At 41.8% G+C, this 15,599-nt stretch overlaps 1 protein-coding gene across 15 annotated transcripts in view; it reads right to left on the bottom strand.

Annotated features, from left to right (window-relative positions):
* Window positions 1-15,599, bottom strand: part of LOC122617824 (protein alan shepard) — a 121,969-nt gene that overhangs the window by 59,974 nt on the left and 46,396 nt on the right. For all 15 annotated transcript variants that reach the window (XM_043793828.1, XM_043793829.1, XM_043793830.1 and 12 more), the window contains one exon: window positions 2,173-2,508. In XM_043793828.1, the coding sequence (XP_043649763.1) occupies window positions 2,173-2,508 (336 nt within the window). Of the gene's footprint in view, window positions 1-2,172; window positions 2,509-15,599 lie in introns of those variants that run through there.

Here is a 15,599-nt window from a genome sequence, read left to right as displayed (position 1 = left end):
AAACAACGTACTAACTTTTGCCTAGCAGCAATTGCAAACAAAACTAATTATAATTAAAGCTGATTCACTTGAATTTTTCTCCAACTTTTAATCCAAACATCAAGCGAGCAGAACAATTTGGGCAAACAGAGAAAGCGAGACCGTGAGGCTAACGACACTCAAATCAAAAGCGATAATCTATGGCGCCCCCCTGTAAGAAAACCTTTCATAAAATACAGGATGGAGGGAAAAATGGAAACGAAATAAGTAGCCGCACTTTATATTTATGAGCAACATTCGCATGCAGCTTTAATGGCCATCGAACTGGAACTGGAACTGGACAACAGGAGGCGACTACGACTGCGACTACGAGGACGACGAGGACTACGACGATGACGCCCACAAAAAATACATTTCCTTCTTGGATTATTTAACTGCCATTGACGACGTTGAATGAATGAATGAATGGCTGGCTGACAGGAGGATGGAGTCGAAAAGAGCGAAGCGAAGCAAATAGAAATAAAAGTGGGTGGCATGGCATGAGTGGTGTGGTGTGGTGTGGCCCGCAGGCCACGAAAACCGTGGAAAATGCAAAAATTTTTCCGAGGAAAACTACCTGAAGGGGTGGCCGCGAGTTCGTTCGTCGTTGTGTGACTGGTTATTTATTTGCTCGTTTATTTTCAGCACTTTTTCGGCGCATTTATTAGAAGTTGTTCTTGCCTTCGGGCCAAATAACAAAAAAAAGAGAAGAAAAGGGGTGGCAGCGAAATAAAAGAAGAAGCAAGAGCAACTCCTTCAAAGGCTGCGAATTTTTCTTCAGCCCTCGAATTGAAAATCATTTGTAAATCAAATTGAAAACTCTGGCAAAGAGATAGCTATGCACATAACAAGCTGTGACGGCGGGGTTGGTTGCTAAATTTGTCAGAACCAGGCAGCGAACATCATTCGTCATGATGGAGCTCCCCCCCCCAGTCGGATTCAATCGTTCTGGGTTTTTGGGCAGGGGCACGGATTATATTTGCACAGCAGTGAACTTTTGAGCCCAAGTGGAGTGAAGTGAAGTGGTGGCAGGAGGCAAAAAGCTGGGAAATGAGTAGAAGCCAGATAATGCTGATTAAGTCGTTGGCACACAGGCGGCAGTTTCGACTTGTCAACTCCTCTATCCTATCCACGAAAATTCTTAATTGTCCGTTATTAATGATGCTGCTGATACTGCGGCTGTTTGTCTGACTCTCAAATTGAAAATGGCTCGACTTTGATGGATGTCCGAGTGCGAAAAACCACAAACGGGCTAATTGATTGTCCGAAGGTCTTGATTGTGACTGTACGCTCTATTTTCCTTTTCAGCATAGGACACAAATCAAAACGAGGGCCAGGCAAATTAATGCCAGCTGGCAAGCCGAGGGCATGACAATCGTAGATTGGGAAGGACCTATAGCTATGGCAGATGAGAATCACGTAGGAAGGCTCTTTAGCTAGAGTGCATGAGAATCGCAGAGGAAGGCCCTTCAGCTGTGTGAGAAATTGAAAAAAGAAAATATGATTCGCAGCAAAATACATCTTAAATCGAAAAATGTGATTCGCAGACACGCAGCACAGACATTTTGAATGGGAAAACAGTGGGTGCCATAAATAAATTGCTGCTTCAGCAGTTTTCAATAAATGACAAGCCACTTCCTCCCCTGACTATCTGTTGTCAGACTGAGGAACTACACTTGACAATCAATAGGTTGAATGAGGCAGCGAAGGAGGAGCGAGTTAATAAAGGTAGTGCTTGGAAGTGTAAAAACACTTGAGTTCCATTTGCCTCCTGATGGACGCACATAAATTTCCGATTATGCGCACCATTAGACATGAATTGAAGAATTCATCAAAGTGGTTTTTCGGCCCATTTTACGTGAGGAAAATGTTGCTGGTCCTGCAGTTTTTCCATTTGTTAATGGGTTTCTTTGGTGGAATGAGGACTCGATTAAAACGAAGAGTTTGTTGTGAGTAATTTGTAGAAATTTTCAAAGAATTACCACTGGCGCATTGGATTATTTATATAAATAACATCACTTTTATAAGTGATTTAGCAAAAAGGGGTTGTAAATAATTATAATATAAACGTTAAGAGCTTTATAGTATGCAATACAAGGTGGCATACTTTCAGAGACAAGTGATTGGCGCTTTACAGGGTATTTGAGTACTCACCGTGGTTGTGGCCGGTGTGGTGGCCGTGTGCGGCGTATAGGCGGCATACGCCGGCTGGGGCAGCGGCGCCGTATAGCGGTAGGCTGCCTGCTGGGCGACAGCAGCGGCGGCTGCGGCAGCGGCCGGGGCGTAGCCCTGCGGGGTCCAGCTGGCGGCGCCGCGGTATGGAGCACCGGCGGCCAGAGCGGCGCCAGCGGCAGCGGCTGCGGGACTTGTCATGGCCGGTGGCCGCTGTGGGAGGGCGCCCTTGAGTGCGACGGCTGAGGCGGTGAGCGGGGCGCCGGGGAAGGCGCTGCGCGATGTTGGAGGGGCGGCGGCGGCGCTAGACGAGCTCCCCTGCAAAAAGCCACAAAGGAAATCGGTTTCAGAATAATGGCAACGATGTCGTGTTGAATTTTATATAATACATCGAAATACAGGTATATTTCTTATCGCTTAATCATTTATTATCGCTAAACAGTTTGGAGTACTTGTACCATCTGTATAAAAATCTCTAAAGTGATATGGTGCGGAATAGGTTTTCCACTGGTGTGGTTTAGTTTCGGCATAAATAATCTAGTTTTTGCACGGGCTTTTTGTTTTGGCGTAAATAAAAACCGCAGAACGCCAGCTGCGGCTCCGCTGTAAAGGTTTTGTTTACCGCTAGAAAAACCGCCATGACATCCGTTCTAGTGCACACATGGTGGGTTGGCGTTGGCAGTGCATATGAATCATAGCAGGGAGATTTTGTTTTATTGAGTGCCAGTTGCGCATTCATGGCAAAACGATAATAGAAATTAAGCTGAAAAATATATAGTCCGTGCTGTTATATACTCTGTAGAATGAATTGCTTGTAATGCAAGTAGAACTGAACAGTTATTCAAAAACGCTGATCTTGACATAACATAAAATGTGTACATTAACGTATGAAGACATAGAGGTATGGAAATCACTACAGTTTCGAAATCACTTTAAAATCCCCAACAGGGCTTCAGTTAAGGGAATAACAGGGTATCCTTATAGCAACATGCCTGCCATAAATAATGCCCGCCCAACTCCCACTTCTGTGGCATGGAGCACCGCACATGAGGAGTGGTGGGTGGTGGGCGGTGGGCGTGGACAGATGCAACAGTCGCCGGGTGTCCTTGCTGCCGGGTCGCTTCCTGTGCGAGTGTTGTGTGTGCTCCAGTTTTGCATTGCAAATGCATTTGTTGCTTTGGGCCATTTTTTTTGGCGCACTCATTCCCTCACCGGTTCTTTGGGGTCACTTGGCATAAACACAAATAAACCCGCCTCTGTGGTTCACATATAAAAATTTACGAGTATATGCCACTGAAATGTACAAGGCGAAAAATGTGATGTTTTTTGGGGATTCTCGCTGTCGTTTTGTCGAATCTTTCGTGCCACAAACAGAACGAAAAGAAAATCCCCCCCTCCCCCACAAAAAAAAGGCGAAAACAAACGCAACGAAACCGGAAACAAACGAGCTCCGCCATTTTTATTTTCAGCCTGATCGAGGTAGGAAGGAACTCATGTGTGTATGTCCTGGTTTTCTAAAAGGATTCAACTGAAGCCTTGCGTGCTGTCGCTGATTTTCCAATTGCAAAATATGGCAAATATTTGATTTTCAGTTTGTTTTTCATCCTATTTTTCCCCATGCACCTCTCACTTAGTCCACGTTTTTCGTACTCTTTTTTCGTACTTTTCTTTTTTTTTGTTGTAAGGGAGCTTCACGTTTTCAGTTAATTTTCGTGGGCACGCAATTCGAATGCGGTTTTGCGGGAAACGAAGGCTGAGCTGTGGGTGCCTGTAATTTGGCAGTTAAATGGCAGAGAACGAGTAATAATGGTTTGCCATTCGAATTGGAGTGGTGGACGTGTGTGTTTGCCAAGTGGAAAAAGTGCCAAGGGCTAAAAACGTGGGCCAGAGAAAATATGCATTGAAAAATCGAGGCAGGCGTGACAGCATTTTGACATAAGCTTCAGGCTGAAAAATTGGGTTTTTCAAGGTAGGGACGTGAAGGTACGAAGGCAATGCGAACCATTAAGAATTGATTCATTTTCGTTTGTTTACTAAGCTATGGAGTAATACTATTAAAACCACTTATTGGGAGTAAATCTCGGCTATGCATAACTATAAAATTAGTATATCCTTGTGGAACTAATAATATTTTATAAAGATCCCCAACTTTGTATGGCGTTTGTTGTCAACAAAATCATCTGAAAAGTAGGCTTCAGATATTCTGTGCAAATTGCCAACACATTGGCTCCTTAAAAGTTAGCTTCAAATCCATTCCAGCCTGCACATTCCCCATTTATTACGATTTGGCCGTAGAACATGACAGGCAAAAAACACCACCATTGCCGTTCAACCCATCAATTGCCTTCGGTGGGTCATAAAATGGAATGGCCAAACATTTTAAGCGCACAAATGCTATAAATTTAAGCCGCTAAATTAGACACGTTTGGCACATCGAACCCAGCCCCCCCCCACACACACACACACGTACACACCTCAGAAAAATAGCCCCCCAACTTTACGGCCACCGAAAATAATCATAAAGGTAATTATTTTATCGTTCGTTCAAATTCGCTTAATTTTAACGTCTGGCGGCTGGAAAAATTCCTCTACACAGGTGTATATACTCTTATATAGGTGTATATAAAAGGTAAAACGGAAAGCTAATGGAAAATATGAAGCCTAGGAGGTGGCTAGCCTACATGCCCCAGTCTTAATGGGCAGCTGTGGCTGTTTTTGGCGAGGAATGGGGACGAGAATAGAAACGAGGACGTGATTAATTACCAAATTGGGAGCCATTATCGCGTGCACTTCGAGGGTGTTTGTAAAGTTGTTCCGACTCACGCACACACACAAATACACTGGGAACAAATGCTTAGACACTTGAAAAAATCATGTAAAAAGGAAAGAACATTTTTGGACACAAATTAAAGTAATTACTAGAGAATTCATTATGGTGTCGACTGGGAATTACTTAGGTTTTCTTCTAGCTTCATACAAATTCCAATTATTTTAAGTGCACGAAAGGCTCTGCTTGCTAGTAACTTGGTCGTGTCTCAAACACTTCTGTTGACGCTTTTGTTCTATATTCTATTACCCCGAAAACTGCTCGCTGTTATTGGTGTTCGCTTAATTTTTATGCAAAAAACGTTTCGTTTGCGTCCTTTCGACCGTTATCCGGCGGTAGTCCTTCCTGGGGGCAAAATCAAGCGCAAAATATTAATGATAATAATTTATTACCAACTGACAGGTGGAGAGGCGGCAGGAGGCACACAGAAATGGTTGGGGTGGGTTTTCGGTCTTTTGGGGTTTTCGGCTTTTCCACAGTTGCTATATATGTATGTATGTATGTATGTATGGGGCGGGTATCCTCTGATAAACGCTTTGTGATTAGCGGTCGTTGTTGCTGGTGTAGCTTCGTGGCTACGACGAAGAGCCTTTGTCATTTTTATTGTCATTTTTCGAAAATTTATGCTCAAATTCGATTTTGCTGCGGGCCAATGGAAATACGTGAGTCGGTATAATGTGGACAAAAAAAAGGGGAGTGAGTTAAGCTCTGCATTCCTAGATGCTTTAAGAGAAATAGAAAGTTTAAATAGGCTTAAATGCGAGGTATTTATTGAGTTTTAATTGAAATACTGGGTAAAATGAAAGTCAGCAGAAAGTCCAGAAGTAGGTAAACATGTGCAAAACAACTAAGTAAACTAGTTAGTTTGAATATGTCACTTTTTAAAACAGTTTGGAAAACAATTCCACCCTTTAATACCCATTCAAAACGTTTTCAAATTACTTAATGCAGAAACTATTTGAATAGCACATGGAAAATATATGAAAAACAGCAAACAAACTGCGATGCAAAGGCACCAACAAAAAAAAACGAAGGTGGAAAAGCATAAAACAAAAAATATTTGCATTTTCCTCAAGAAATGTTTGCACACACTCATAGACAGACGCGCGCACACACACATACAGACACACAAACATAGCTGTCTCTTTGTATAATTCATATTTTCCAACCACTTATTGTTTAAACTAAATAAAGCAAAAACTTTTTCCATAATTAAAACCGACGGCAGTGGCGTGGGCAGCAACAACAATGTCTCAGGGGAGGTGGAGGCATGGAATTTTCCAGGGGGTTGCAAAAGGGGCAAAGGGACGAAGGGGCGAAGGGTGAGGGGCATCGTGGGTAGGCGCAAGAGCGGAAAACAAAAGGATTTTCCTTCATTTTGTTGCTGCCTTTCAGGCGCAAAATTTTCGCCTTTTTTTTCCGGACTTTTGCCTATTTTAATTCTATGCGGTAAATTAAATTTTCGTATTGTCCCATGTCCACCCACCACCCCACTCCCCCACTTACCCTCCCATTTTCACCATTTCCCGCATTAAAATTCACGAGTGAAAGCGCTTGAGGGATGAGGAGTGGGCGTGGCAATGGGCGGAATATATAGACAAGGATACGGACGACTCGAGGGCTAAAAATAGTCAGTCGGCAGAAGAAAAGCTGCAGCTAAAAATGAAAATGAGGCGCAGTGCAAAACTGCTTTCATGTGTATGAGTGCATATGATATGCAACTTTTCCCGCCTACTTTGCATATTTTTCTATACAAAAATAAAAAAAAGGGAAAGCATCTCTATTTCGAAATTATTTTATTTATACTTTTTCTGCCTTGCGGAAGAGTTGGGAATGAATATGCATATCTTGCAAATAAAACAAAAAATTTGTTTGGCAGAGTAGGCTCTGTTGCTATTTGTTGCTTCGAAAATGTTATGCAAAAAAATCGAAAAGCGATTTTATATAACATTAAACATGTTGATTTAGTTGCAAGACAGTGGGACTTTTTATTAATATATCGCAATCAGTTGAGTGTGACAAAATGTATTGCGAAATGTACATCACGTTTATTATTCTTGACTTAACTTAAAACTCCAACAAAATCAATCTCATAATTCATTTTCCAAATGGAGCCATAAACCACGGGTTTACGCAACTAAAACGCCTATAAAACAAGCAAATCAAAATGTCTACGATTGCCATTATGCAAAATGATAAAAAGGGACCGGGGAATATGCTCTCAAGGGACCAAGATTACCATTTGGATGGATGAATGGAGTCATGGATGACCAGGGGGAGGCAATCCATCTTGGGGCGTTTATTTTATGAGCATGTGGCAAGTGAGGCATAAAAGCGGAAGAGGCCAGGTACTGAGTGGCACCAAAGCGAGCCAACCAACTCACCAATTCACTCGGCGAAGCGTGCAAGTTTTATGTTAACATCATAAACGATAATATATTACATTGCTCGACAACATTAGGCAGAGATCCCACAAAAGGGAAAAGCGGCACAAAGCTCATGCAGTGAGGGAAACCCCGTCAGAATAATTCTCGTTGCCCCCCGCCTGTGCGATAATCAATTTAAAATTTTCCACGCCTTTCACGTTGCCAACAAATTTTCATTAAATGTAACAACCAGCAGCGCACAAAAAAAAAGTCTTAAGCAGCAAGAAATCCAATAAAATGAACGAGTTGAAATGCCGTCGAAGAAGGGGTTGGGAAATTTGGTGGAAAAGCTTAGCTGCCACTGATTTGAACACATTTTTCTTGCGCTTATTTCTTATATACCACTTTTTTTTTTTGTTGGCCCAACACAACACAACGCACAGCAAAAACAATTGCAAACGACGGCAACAAAAGAACGAAGCAACATAAAAAATGACATTTACGACAAAATTACATTTTCAGCAGTCAAAACGGTGGGGAAAAGGGGGGGTACTTTTTTGGCCGAAAACTCGGGGTGTTAGGTGCGGAAAATACGTCTAAGCCTTTAACGCCTTTGGGGCGCAGCAGCAGTCAAAACAACAAAACAATACGGAAAAATCGAGGGGAAAATGAAGAAACTTTTGCACTAAGTGATTTTGTACGCCGTGGAAAGAAAACTTAGGAAACAGATGTTTTCCGGGTTATTTATGCTTATATTTTATTTGTATCGCGAAAACTCAACAAGATGCCATTAGGCCTGGATTTACCCTTAAAACAAAACTAAAGGGTTTCCAAAAAATACAAGTCAAACGTCAAATGAAATTGATATTTCAAAACAGGCTTGTTGCCTAAATTAAAATGTTTGCTTTATAAAATTATTTTTGATTTTTAAATGATTGATTTCAGTGATTGTGCACAACATAAAACGTATTGAATTGCATGCTGCAATATTTTTCCGATACGGGGAATTTAATTATCTTTGATCAGAAATTGTACACAGATTTTCCATTTCACATAGGTGCGCTTGGCGCAAATGCAATTTAGTAATTTAACCTTTCGCTGCCGAAATGGGAAATGGTACTTTTTCGACAATGGAAAATAGTTTCGAAACATTCACGTGCCGAGTAGTTACGCCGTTCTCCCTAGGCATCCTGCAAACTGTTATTTATTTTAGGCCCAGCCGTAAAATTACATTTCACTTGTAGTTTGCCTGCCACCGACGACGACGACTGGACGTGGGCCAACTTTTGTTAATAAATTCAAATGCAACTGGCAAATGCAGGAGCGGAATGCAGGCAAACAGCGAACTTATGCCAGCCAGGCACGACTCATTTAAGCCATCATTTAAGCCCCCTTTCAGCGGTCACGTAAGCATCATAAATTCCCGTGCCACCCACCCAGCGGAAACTTTATTCCGCTGTCCGCCATCGAAATTGTAATTTTAGTTTTAATGAAAATTTTTAACACTCCGCGGCTGCTGCTGCCGCGGCATTTATATTTAGTGAGTATTTTTATTGAATTTTTAATGCGCACGCGGCAAATTACAAGCGCAATGGCCAAAGTGCAGGCAATGTAATTTTATACACTATACCCCCGTGTTGAAAACAATTAAGAGCGAACAAATTATGAAGTAAATTTATCAGCAGGCAAACCAATTAAAGTTTTTACCATCCGGAATTAAAAACCAAACAACAATAACGACAACAGACCATATAAAATTAATTATTCCTTATTTCATTTGTCTTCGAAACGGCTTTTGTTTCGCCTTTGCTTTCGCGTTGCGTTTTCTTTTTGTTTCATTTTTTGTTCTTGTTTCTTGTGGGTGGCTGGGAAATGAAAATCTTTAAGCGGCTTTATGGTAACAAGGATCCTGTCGCTCGGGTAATCCTCCTTTGGGCCCGGCCAATAAATCTTCGCTCTCCAAAACTCCCACGCTGAGTGGCAAGTCCCAGCTGCAGATTTTCCTTCCATCCTTCCAACTACTCCACCACCAGCAACAACATTGTGTTTTATTTTTATTTGTCTTGCTTTGGTCGTTTGTCTAGCGGTTTCCCGTCTCTGTCATACAGAGCTCAGCGCTAAAACCGCAGACAGGGGCTGGTGGTGGGCGTGGCAGCGGGTGAGGTAGCCCAAACACTCAAACGCCCACTTGAGGGGAGGGGGAGCGGAAGGGGGTAATGCAAAACGCAAAATTTAATTATAATTTTCGGTTCTGCCTTTTCCATTTCGAGTGGCAACTGGAAAATTATTTTCTCAAGTGTGTGAGAAGCTGCAAGGCCGATGAAAATTAGCCCATTTAGGATGTGTAATTGCCACGAGAGGTTGGCAGCGGTTTTCCCTGTTTGAAATTCCATAAATATCAAATTGCCAGTTTCAGAATTATTTTGTAGGTAATTTTAAGACCGCACATTAAGTAGAGAGAGGTAATTTATTTGTTATTAGACACAATTACGGATTTAACATTTTAGTCCGTAGTTCTTAACACCTGTACTGTTTTCTTAAAGAATCTAATTCTGAAATAACCCAAATACCTGGTAGCCGTGTTATTTTTGCCCTTTTTCTAGTATTCCAAACACGTTTGGCGGATGTAATTTCATTTCGACAGAATATACAAAAAACCCACCAGCAGCACAGGGGCAAAGTAAACAAATGGTTTCCGCTTAATGTAAACAAATCGATGATGGCAAACAATTGATGGCAAAAATCCAGAAGAGCAACCATCCCCCTCATTAAATCGGATATGACTGGCGTTTTGCGGCGGTTGGTACCGATTATGATACGCATCACAAAAGCCAAACAAGAATCACATTTCAAAGCAGACAGAGTTCCTTGAAGATTGTCCACTTTTCAGTATATTTTTTTTGTTTTTTTCTCTAATCTCACGGTCTGCTTGGTTTTTCCGCGGAAAAATCTGTTCTCATCTATTCAAGTTTGGCGCTCCGCCGCTCGTCGTTAGCGTGTAATTAAAGGAAAAAGGCAAAGGAAAAGCCCTAAACTCGCTACTTGACCGCAGAAAAGTCTGCAATTGAATCGTGCAACTCTTTGGCTCAGAATTTTCAGCTTTTCCCCAGCCTCAATGTTGTTTTAATTAAAAATAATCGAGTTTCCCATCGTCGTCGTCGTCGTCGTAGTCCTCGTAGTCGTCTTCCTTTGGGTTTTTTGTTTTGGAGTTTGTGCAAATTGCAACAAAATGAGTTGACAAAAACTTTTCGCAAGGCCAAAAAGTGTTTGCCATTTTGCAACATGTCTGCACACAGTGTCTGTGTGTGACTGCGCGCGCCCGCGTGTGTGTGTCTGTGTGTGTGTGTGTGTTTTGGTGAGTGTGAACAAAATGAAAATGTCATTGCACATAAAGGCAGGATGGAGCATACGTGACTCGCATTGCCGGAAATTAAGTGGTGTCCCAACACGTCCAAAGCGCACGAAGACGGAAAAAGCCACAGGCAGGCGGGCCGCACCGGGTTAAAGGAGGCTCAAGGCCCAGCGAGGGGTTAAAGGAGCGCTGAGAAGGGGTTAAGAGAGGGGGTGGTCGAGATGCAGTTGAGCTGTGGCAATGTGTATTGGGGCATCCCAGCCAGCCAGGAGACAATCAAAGCCGCACAATGTCTCTTGTTTGTCAATAGCAATGAACATTTTCCCTCAATCTACTCGAAATAAATGAATGTGCAAACTCGGTGGGAAAATACTGATAAAGTTGAATCAACTTATTCAGAGCCCCAAAATATTCAAGTTGCAATACTTTTAAAGATTTAAACTTAATTCAAACTTAAAAACAATATTTTTAACTAGCTTTAAAAGGGCTTTAAAAATCAAATCCCTTGTCTACGCCCCACTTAAATCGCTTCTGCCGAAATGCGGCTGTCAAAGTCAGCAAAGTGTTTAGCACTCATTTGAAAATGTAAACCAAAGGCAGTGCCCCTCGCTGTTTCGCACTCTAAAAACACTGGGGTTTCATCAGCATTTGTTGTTGTTGGCTGAACTGTCATGTTGCCGGCATTTGACATGTTGCTGCCACGCCATCGTCAGAAGCCAACTTTTCCATGATTTTTCCACCGCATTTTGTTTTTCATTTCGGCCGCGGCAATTAGCAAATAACTCACATAATGTCCGCGAATCGAGGCAACCAGGTCCTGACCATGGTAACGCCAGGAGTTCGTGTGATTCCCCGTTGAAATGCTGCGATGATGTTGCTGCTGCTGTTGGTTGTGTCCCTGTGCAAATTGATTGTGATTGCACGGGCGATGCCGTGGCTTTTGCTGGTGATTCTGATGCTGATTGTTGGCTGCAACTGCCATGGCACCAAAACTCCCATCGGCCAACTCAATAGCATCCTCCTGCAAATCGGGCGTCATGCCATGCAAATTGAAATGCCATCGGAGCAATGACAAACGATGCAGCCGCTCATGAATGTCGCTAAAGTCAAGCCGTGAGCCAGATGTATGTGGCATCGGTGGTTTCGTGTATGTATAGCTTTCTATATCAATAATCTGTATGCCACACACTCTGGCGATGTCAAGTCGTGGAACGTAAAACAGTCACTGACAAAGCCCAAGGAGTCCAGACTCGTGGAGAACTGAAGTTCTTTGCAACCAAATGAAACAGGAAACTCCCACTGAAGGCCAGCGAAATCTGAGCAAACGAATGGCAATTAAACAATATACATATGAATGTATACAGAACTGCTCCTCGGAAAAAGCTTCATCATCAAATGCATACATATGTACATTTATACAAGCACAAGCTGCGCCGTTGCCACAAAGTACACTTTTCTTAACAGGTGTTTCAATAGCTACAACTACTTACCTGTAGCCTCGTATATTGGCTTTATAAATATTTGCAAATTTTTTAGCTTGCACTACACTTATTTTTTTAGTCGCCAGTGTGACTGCAGTTTTATAGTACAAATATACCAACCAAACTTATCGGTATCATCGTTCAACTGCTCACTACGATTTTTTTTCTACTGAAAAATATTTTTGTTTTGGGTAAAACTAAATATTTTTGACCACCGAAAATACCTTTTTGAATTTAAAGAAACCATTGCTTGTTATTTATAAATCCGCCTTGCATCTTCATCAAAATTATAATACGCTTTTGTCATGGTATTAAAATGTTTATGAAAGGCAGGAGCAGGAATAAAAATAAGAACATATCCCAGACCCGTAAACCTTTTTTGTAACCGAAGAATAATAAAAGAGCCGAATAAATAAATAAAATGTTGGCAATTATTTAGGCTTTTAACATGTCAGCCACGTGGCAGCCACAAAACGGAAACGGAAGCACCACCCCCCAATACACACACACACACAAAAAAACCACTCACTCACACAAGTACAAAACGAATTGAATTTTGATTTGGGTTTCAGTCCAAGAATAAACGTTACATATGTCTCGAATGAGAAATGTTTTTGGAAAGGAAATGTGATCGGAGTGAAAAATCTATTTAATTGAAGAAAAACCATTTCCCAATTTCTGTGTAATGAGTTCAATTTTAGATAAAAATAGAAAGGAAATTTCGTTGAGGCAAAACGTCAAGATAAATCTAATCAAATCAAAGTCAATCGCAGGGCTCAATCGAATGCTATTTGTTTAAGGTTTCAATTATCCAGGCAAACAATCAATCCCCCCCTTCCCCTTTCCTCGAAAAGCAGACAACTAATTTGCCAAATTTAACAAAAGTCCAGAGACGACGACAGCGAATGCTGCGCAAACAAAGTTAATTACAATAATGAAGCTAATTTAGACCAAAAAGAGCAAAAGGGAAAACCACAAATTAGGCCAAGAATAACGGGCAAAGGACTTTTTGCACGTGGAGTGGTTGTGGGGTTCTCGGGATGAAACTTATCTCAATCTGAGACGCATTTTTCAGCGTACTCTGCTCTTTGTCAAAGTGCTTTTGCGGTTTTTAATACCCCGCCCCTTCCCCTACGCCAACCGTCTTGAGGTCAACTAATAATACTTTTTGGCTTTTATAATTTATGGCACGGTTCGCCGATCCACCAACCCCTATTTTCCTTTATTTTTAACCCAGCCCACTAACCACTTTATATTTAATTAGTGCGTGCGGTGGTTCCAACCTCTTTCGGTGCGTGAGAACTCGCGAAAAAGTTATTAACTGCCACTAATTATACATTTCTCAAGTGATACGCATTTATATTCAGGCATTTTCCTTTTTTATATGCCCGAAGTATATATACTTTCTTTCGCCACTGGTCCTGGGTCCTGAGTCCTTGCCATAAAAAGCTTTCCTGGTAATTAATGCTACATTTTTCTCCTCGTTTCGTTTTCGTACGCGACTCTTTGGCGCTCTCGTCTTAATTACACTGGATTATAAATATTAAAAACGGAAGCAGTTGCCAGTAATCAGGACATCGAGCAGCAGCTAAAAGCAAGTGGCAGCCATTTTTCGCTGCACTGTGCGAGAGAATTTGAGAAATGGCTGCTTAATGAGACCCGAGGAATGGGGTTAACGAAAAATTTTGGATATCAGGTTGAACTAGTCTGAAAGCGAAGGAAAATGTATGTATCAAAAATGCAGGACAAAGAATTAATTAATTTTTATACGGAAATGCAGTGTGTGTAAAAGAGACTAGGGAAAAAACTTGCAACTATATTTATATAGTAAACATTTTGTACATAGAGCAGGGGAATATTTATAATTTAAAAATGTCTTTCTCCTAACAAGAAACCATCACACACTTCAGGTCCCCTATGTGATATTAAAACGGCTGTACCGTGATCAAGTTACAAATATATGACAACAGCTGTTGATGTCAGGTTTCCAGAAACATCAAAATCTCATGTTGCCAAGAACAATTTCAATCTGTAAAAAAGAATGGAGCCGAAATCCATTTGGCAACAGCTGCTTATAGCACATAGAGTGCTGAAAAGTATACAACCTTCAAGGAACTAACATAATAAGAAGCATCAGCGTTGTAAAGTGTGTGATAAAATCAGGTCTAAGGCTAACGAAAGATATTAAATAGGCATTTCGAGCCACAGACAATGCTGAACAATGCGACGTATACGCAATATTGAGTGTCACCCCAGGCATTCTTTCAAGCCCTTTTCGCCACTTAAATCGCCCATAATAATGCAACCAGAAACAGCAAAAAAAAAAACTCCAGAACTCTCCTGTACTTAAGAACTTGTATGACCGAGGAACTCGACATATGCCAAGGCAAGGCAGCTGGGTAAAAATAAGTGGAGGTGGAATTCCAACAGGAAGGAAATTCCAGCCATGCCCACCACTTCACATAGAGTTCGACCGACTCAACTTTGACATTTCTCTCTCTCTCGTTCGGACTGCCTCGAATTTTCCTGCACAGCTTTTTCCCCCATTTTCCGCACCCCCCAGCCCCAATTCCACCCACGGTCATTTCCCTGGCACACACAATGGTATGTCCACGGCATGTGGCAGTCAGATGTGTGGGCGTGGCGTTCAACTTGTTTTTGCCGCAAAATGATTTATGACAATGCATTGAAAAGTTCGTTCTAGGCTGTCAACAAGGGACGGGAAATGTCAATAAGGGAGCCCAGCTAGACCAGAGGCGAAAGAATTGTGAGAAGGCAAGTCCTTAGCAGCACCAAAGTACACAGGGAAAAAAATAAATAGAGCTAGGAAATAAAGCTTTTGTCTAATAAACTTTAAAACCATTAAATTAAAAGGATTCATATTTTCCAGTGTAATGTATACGCTTTTCAATCTATTAAACTGATAGCCATCTCTTCTTCTCAGCTAACCAATTTTATCTGATTTTCAATTTGCAGCTAGAAACTGTTAAAGGCCTTAAATGTGGAAGCAAAATGTCAGGGTAGCAGGCAGCCAAATGCCAATAAGTTGTCATGTTCCGACGACAGCTGCAGCATCTCGCACATCCTGGCACATCCTGATCCTGCCGCATCCACCCACATGCCACATCCCACATATATGTATATATAGATATCCTTCCCTTTTGCCGAGGGCCACTTACACTTACACGTTCGTTGCGAATGGCCAAAGACTGCGGGCTCCGTCTTACGGGCGACATTCATACACATTATTCAGGGATGCAGTGGGTGAATGGGTTGGACGGTAGCCTAGGACGTTTCTTGCTGGCAAAAGGAGTCCTGTCCTGACGTCTGAGCACGTCCCTCATATGCCACAAGAAGCTGCACACGCTGACACATTAATGTCC

Source organism: Drosophila teissieri, chromosome 3L (assembly GCF_016746235.2).
Source record: "Drosophila teissieri strain GT53w chromosome 3L, Prin_Dtei_1.1, whole genome shotgun sequence".
Lineage (NCBI taxonomy): Eukaryota > Metazoa > Arthropoda > Insecta > Diptera > Drosophilidae > Drosophila > Drosophila teissieri.
The sequence above is the reverse complement of the archived record's forward strand: the minus strand, read 5'-3'. Positions and strand labels throughout refer to the sequence as shown.